This window comes from Eubalaena glacialis, chromosome 14 (assembly GCF_028564815.1).
Source record: "Eubalaena glacialis isolate mEubGla1 chromosome 14, mEubGla1.1.hap2.+ XY, whole genome shotgun sequence".
NCBI classification, from domain to species: domain Eukaryota; kingdom Metazoa; phylum Chordata; class Mammalia; order Artiodactyla; family Balaenidae; genus Eubalaena; species Eubalaena glacialis.
Window position 1 is genome coordinate 825,965 of NC_083729.1, and position 6,000 is coordinate 831,964.

General features: G+C 49.4%; 1 protein-coding gene across 5 annotated transcripts in view; it reads left to right on the forward strand.

The window, feature by feature from the left end:
- The window catches only part of SNTG2 (syntrophin gamma 2), a 215,332-nt gene extending 209,767 nt beyond the window's left edge, over positions 1 to 5,565 (forward strand). For all 5 annotated transcript variants that reach the window (XM_061211245.1, XM_061211246.1, XM_061211244.1 and 2 more), the window contains one exon: positions 5,369 to 5,565. In XM_061211245.1, coding sequence (XP_061067228.1) covers positions 5,369 to 5,500 — 132 coding nt within the window. In that variant the 3' untranslated portion in view covers positions 5,501 to 5,565. The remainder of the gene's footprint in view (positions 1 to 5,368) is intronic.
- The last annotated feature ends 435 nt before the right edge of the window (positions 5,566 to 6,000 follow it).

Genomic DNA, 6,000 nt, shown 5'->3' on the forward strand with positions numbered 1-6,000 from the left:
AGGGACTCCTGTTTCATTCGATTTAAAAGTATTTATTTTTATTTTTTAATGTTTAGTCAACTCTTGGTTGGCTATCTGTGTTGATAAAGGGAGTAGAGGCATTGGATGATCTAAACCAGACAGTTTGAAACAGATGACATAAACTTTGGGGCATGTGTATTGAAGCAGACTCGGTTTCTTCGTGGCCCTCGGTTTAGGCAGCTTCAGTTTCCATTTTCAGCAAAGAGAAAGTCCTAGAAAGTTGTGGAGGCCACAGGGGCGGATACAGGATTTGTAGAACTGAAGCTTAAACAGTCTGCAGGTGTCTCTTTATGAAAAAAAATACAAAATTGCAAATGCAATAAGCTAACTAGACACAGAAATGAGTGTGAGACACATCAAACCTCCCAGGAGACCCAAAGTGAACCCATGTCCACGTGAACCCTCCCCCCCAGATCCCAGGACCTCCGGCAGCCCCCCTGTGCCTCCCCTCCAGGGCCGTGGGGTGCGAGAGAGTAGGGCAGAGGGGGGCCGGGGTCTCAGCAGGTAGCACAAGGACCAGGGACCCCTTGCTCAGGCCCCTCCTGGGGCCTTGCAAGTGGGGATGAAACTGGGGACAAAAGTAGTTTCCACGTTGTCACACGGAGCAGGAAACATGCACGTGGAGAGCCTCTAATAAACACGGGCGGCAGTTTGAAGAAACAGCTTCAGGCTGATGTTCTGCGTTTATTACAGCTTGTGAGACAGAGGGAAGGTTGGAAACGCCAGTCGGGAATCTAGAACCCGTGAGAGCACCTGTAGCTACCGCTGGATTTAAACCAAGAGCCGGGCCCTGAATTCTGAATAGGAACCAGGCCTATGGCCAGTGGAAGGGAGAGCAGCGCGATGTCATCAGTGAACCAAGAGTTTCGGAGAAAACTGTTCCTGTTAATTGAGCTTTTAGTTACGGGAGTGATAGTAGTGGAGCAGTTAACCTTTGAGTGTTTGTTGAGAATCTTGCTGGGATGTTTAACCGGATCGTTGCCTCAGGAATGGCGTAAAGAGAAAATGCCGAGTTGCGCTGGAATCCGAGGGAGGATTCTGGGGCTTTGGGAGCACAGAGGGGAAGTTATTTTTTCTATCCATTATTTACAAAAACGTCATGCAGTTCCGGGACTGGGGCGGACCCCATAGTGAGGCCAATGGCTGGAGCTTTGGGGTTGCAGTCTTTTTTAAAGAAAGTATTTGTTTTCATGTTTTCTACATCTTCCTCCTAAACAAAGAGTGTAGCATAAGCAAGCTTTCTGAAATGAAGGATTTACTTGCCTACTGACCTGCTCACTAGGCTATAAGCGAATTATAGTTAAGTCACAAGGACTGAATTTGGAGTCCAGTGCAGGGAGGGACGGTGCCCTTCTACCCCCCGACCCCTTTCCTATGCCCGTTGTTTGTGTTTTACGCGTTTCTCTAAGATTTCATTTCTGCCTCTAGACTGAGCCGTCAAGGGCAGCTTTTCTTTAGCTTTTTATCTTCAGCACTTAGTAAATGTGTTTTAAATGAATAAATTAAAGAAGAAAGAAAGAGCAAGTTAGTATTGAAAGAACTACCAGATACACTCACAAAAATTTTTATCAGTTTCCAAGGAAAAAAATTGTTCCAATTATCGTGAAAATCCCTGACGACTACAGACCTCTGCACACGAAGGTTTCTGGCGAGCCCAGTTGAGAATCCACGAGGCAGACGTTGGTCCTTGAAGGTAGCACACTGTGTGATGAAGAAGAATTATGTCTTCAGGAGGAACAGAGGCGGGTGTTTTTCACTCTGTGATGATCCAGGAGGATGAACTCCACTGGAAACTATTCCTCGGCGTCATGAGTCGTGCAGACGGTCAGACGTGGACGGCGGGGGCTGAGCAGGGGTACATCACGCCGCTGCCAGCTTCAGCGAGTAACCGTGGCGGCGTCGGATTGTGGAGAGATGGTGGAGGGAGACAAGGCCGGGTTCCTCCTGAAGGGGGAGTGAAGCGGGGCCTCGACAGAACAGGGGACACGCGAGTGCAGCCCCTTCCAAATATGGGTCTGAAATTGTCCTTAATCTGTTCTCCCGGAAGCTGGAACGGAACAGAGCTTTCCTTTCTTTGCTCTCCTTTTCCCTTCCTCCCTCCCTTTCTTCCCTCCTTCCTTCCTCCCAGGTCCCCTGCACGGTCGGTCAGTAAGGTGCCCCTCCTCTGCGTGGGGAAAGGGAAGGTGCACCAGCCGCGTCCCGCCTGCGTCCAGGTTAGAGCCCAGCATCACCCGGCCGCCTCGCCGTTTCTCACCTGCTGGCCTTTGACTCCGCTTCTCAGCTTTCTTCCTGGACATTGTGCTTCCCGTAGACATATGCTTGGAAAACATCGGTCAAAGGTTTGCTGTGTCCGAGGGTCTCTGTGCAAGGCTCGTCTTGGTTATGACACCTGCCTGGGGACCCACCCCTCCCTCCGAGCCTTCCTGGGCTGTTGGGCCTTCACTGCGGCCCGGTGGGCGGGGGGATCTTTTATCGCACCCATTACGTTACAAGCCGCCACTGTGCTCAGTCCTTCGTAAGCACGACTGCCTCATCCCCACAACCAGCCCAGGAGAGAAGCTCTGGCATCACAATATATGTTTAATATGGCACAAAACAGATTGTTCAAGTCGGCATAAAGTTTACGTTAACTCACGTAGAAGCCAGAACGACTTCCCCAGACCTCAACATGTGAATGTGTCTTCCACCAAGAGAGTCAGCCTGTCCTTTGAAGCTTTGAAGCCAGGAATTGACTTCTCCTCTCCAGCTATGCGAGTCCTAGGTGGCAGTACTTCCAATGCAAGGCGGTTCTGTCTACATGGAAGATCAGTGGTTCAGTGTAGCCGCGCTATGAATTACCTTCTCTGGATCTCCTGGATAACTTGCTGCAGCTTCTACGTCAGCGATTGCTGCTTCACCTTGCACTTGAACCCTTCTGCCTGCCCAGCTCCACCCGCTGCATGCCTGCTGGATGCCTCCAGGGCAGCTCAGCCCCCAGCCATCCCCTCCCCTCCACCCGCTCTCGGGCCCCAGCCGCGCCCACTGGACGTCTCTCCTCCAGGGTGGATGAGGCCCGGGTGCCTCTGTGAGGTGTGTGAGGTGCCACCCTGCTCCCTGAGCTCCTCCAGGACGACATCCCCTCCGCAGAGCCTCCGTCTCCGAGGGGCACACAGACCACCAGGCACCAAGGGGGATGCGGCCTGAGAATCTGCTTTTCCAGGACGCTCCCAGGATGTGCTGACGCCTCAGGACCGCTCGGTGTAAGAGCTAGTGCACTAGGTTTCTTCTGGATGTTTTGTCAGGAAACGGCGAGGGCCCATTGGACCAAAGTTTGTCCTGGATTTCGGTGCCAGTTCTGTGACTAGTCAGCCTGTCACCTTGCAGAAGTTACCTAAAACCCTAAAACTTCCATTTCCACCTCTGGAAAATGAACTTGGCGCCTTACTCGGGGTGTCCTGCTTCACTTTTGACCTCTGAGGCTGACCTTTGATGCTCTATTAACAGATGGCTTGAAGAGGACCGGCGTTGGCTGGGTACCGACGTTGTACCGGAAGCCATGTTTTCCCTCCACGGCCTCCTGCGCTGGTCGTGGAGGGAACCACTGCCCCTCCGCCAGGCCCGGCTCCGTCCTGGGCCGTGTGGGTCACACCCCATGGGGAGCCACTCGGTGAAGTTTCAGGAACTTTGCCAGCCTGTCATCATTCCGTGGGGAGTATCTACAAATACCACAGCCATCAGCAAACGCTGCAGCTCAGAGGCCCCGGCACGGCACTGCCTGGACTGCAGAGTCCACGAGTGGGAGACCCGTATCCGATCCCCACAGTGGGCCTGTCTCCACACTCAGCGGCTGGGCCCCGATCTGAGTTCCCTGTAGAATAACACATGGTAAATTGTGTTCTGTGCGTGGTTTTCCCTGCTAATTGTCACATTCAGTTATACTCATTTGGGGCATTTTCTAAGGGAAATTACAGCGCGTATTCACTTATTCTAGAGACTCGTTCATTTATTTAACAATCATCTCTTTCAAGTATAGCTTTGATCAGCTTCCATGTTGAATTCTTTGGGAAGGACAGTGGTTAAGGGTCCCTTTGAAATACAGTCTGTGTCTGAATTGCTACAGCTGAGTGGAAACTGGTCTCTTAAACGGTTACAGACTTTAAAATTTCCCCCTCGTGCACTGGGCCATTAGATGACAATTAGGGAAAACTAAAAGCCCAGGATGGCTACCGCTCCTCGGAAGGGCTGTCTGTCATCTCACAGACAGTTTTTGACACATGTCTGTGGTTTGCGCAGCAAGATGGAAATAAGGGTAGTGCCATAAGGAAATGTGATTTCTGCACGAGGAGATGTATTGAGGACATCCGGGCAATGTTAACACTTACACGTTCATTGAAAGTGTCACCCTTGTGATAGATGGAACATTCCTGAGAGTAAGGATCATAAAAGAAGAAATGTTTTCTCAAGTTTGGGTGACCTCAGTCCTCATAGTTTGATGAGCCCAGTATAGACCCTCATGGCCTCCTGAGAGTTTTAGCTAATTAAGGAAAAGATCAAGGTATTAAAACACTTAAAATTTGATAATTATGCCAAGCTGTAGATCATATTTAAAATCAGTGTTTCAGCCACCATGAAATGTTAAAAGACTTTATAAAAATCTAGGTCATTGGGACAAATAAATTGCAGAGGAAAGTAACTGGGTGACAGGGTTCAGTGGGCGAAACTCACAGAACATAAGACAGAACTTGCTGGCCGTGTGCCCCAGCCTCTAGCTCCACGCTAGCAGCTCTCTCACCTGCCCAGCACGCGGACACACGCATCCATGTGCACGCACACTTACAACACGTGTGTGCATGCATGCACACAGGCACACATGCATGCAGAGCGTACACACATGGGCACAGAAGTACAGCGGCACATGTGTGCACATACGTTCACACATGTGCACAGGCGCACGTGCACACATGCAGGGTCTAGCACGATTCATTCTGCTAAATTGGGAACACGGTGAGCCCTGCTGTGTGAGAGCTCTGACAGGCTTCAGTGGAGGCCAAAGTCCTGACCTGATGCTGCTGGTCAGGTGACTGAAAACCCAGCACAGATGGAGTCAGGATGCCGAACAGAGGACCTGAGTGCTAACCTATGTTAGTTACAAGAAAATCAAGAATTAAACCCAATTGTCAGGCTATCAATGCAAAAAACCCAGAGAACCAGTGTGTTCATGTTTACAGCCACCTTTCTTAGTTCGTGTGTATTTGTACTTACTTGAGTAACTTCCTTGTGGTTCTAAGAACATAGAATCTGTTAAATTTTCTGTAGTGTGTTTTTCTAACATTTATAATATATAAGTACATTCTGTTTTTCCTTGCAGGAACTGGAGTTTCAGGATCTGACGGCTGTCCTGCACTGCATCCACTCCTTCCTAGCAGCGAGGGTGGCCTCGGTGGATCCGGTGTTTATAGACAGTCAGAGTATTGCCAGAAAATACGCACACAGCAGCTGAACAGTGCTTCTGTTGAGTGCTGAAATCTAAATTATTTTCTTAAGAAATGAATATTTCCTGCACAGTGTTGCGACTTTGTGTGATTTTATAATGATCCTATAGTTGTGATACCAATAAAACATGTCACTAGTTTCCAGAGATGGGTCGGACTTGTTCCATCTGACAAGGAACACAGCCTCCGCTCAGGCAAAGCTGTGGCTGAGAAAACTCGGCTTCCCTGTGAAATAAGCCGTGTCACCACAATCCCCCAGATCACGTGAAGGTGCCAGCAGCATAGGCTGCTAAAACCCACATTTCACTTCCATTTTTATTTCCTTACATCGGAAATCCCAAGAGCTCACCACTTTTATTTTCCCCAAGAATGGAAAGTTTTCCTTTGGATTTCCATCATGGTTTATCCCAGGACATTGGATATAGTTCTCTGTGCTATACAGCAACTAGGGATGATCATACTAAGTGAAGTAAGTCAGACAGAGAAAGACAAATATCATATGATGTCA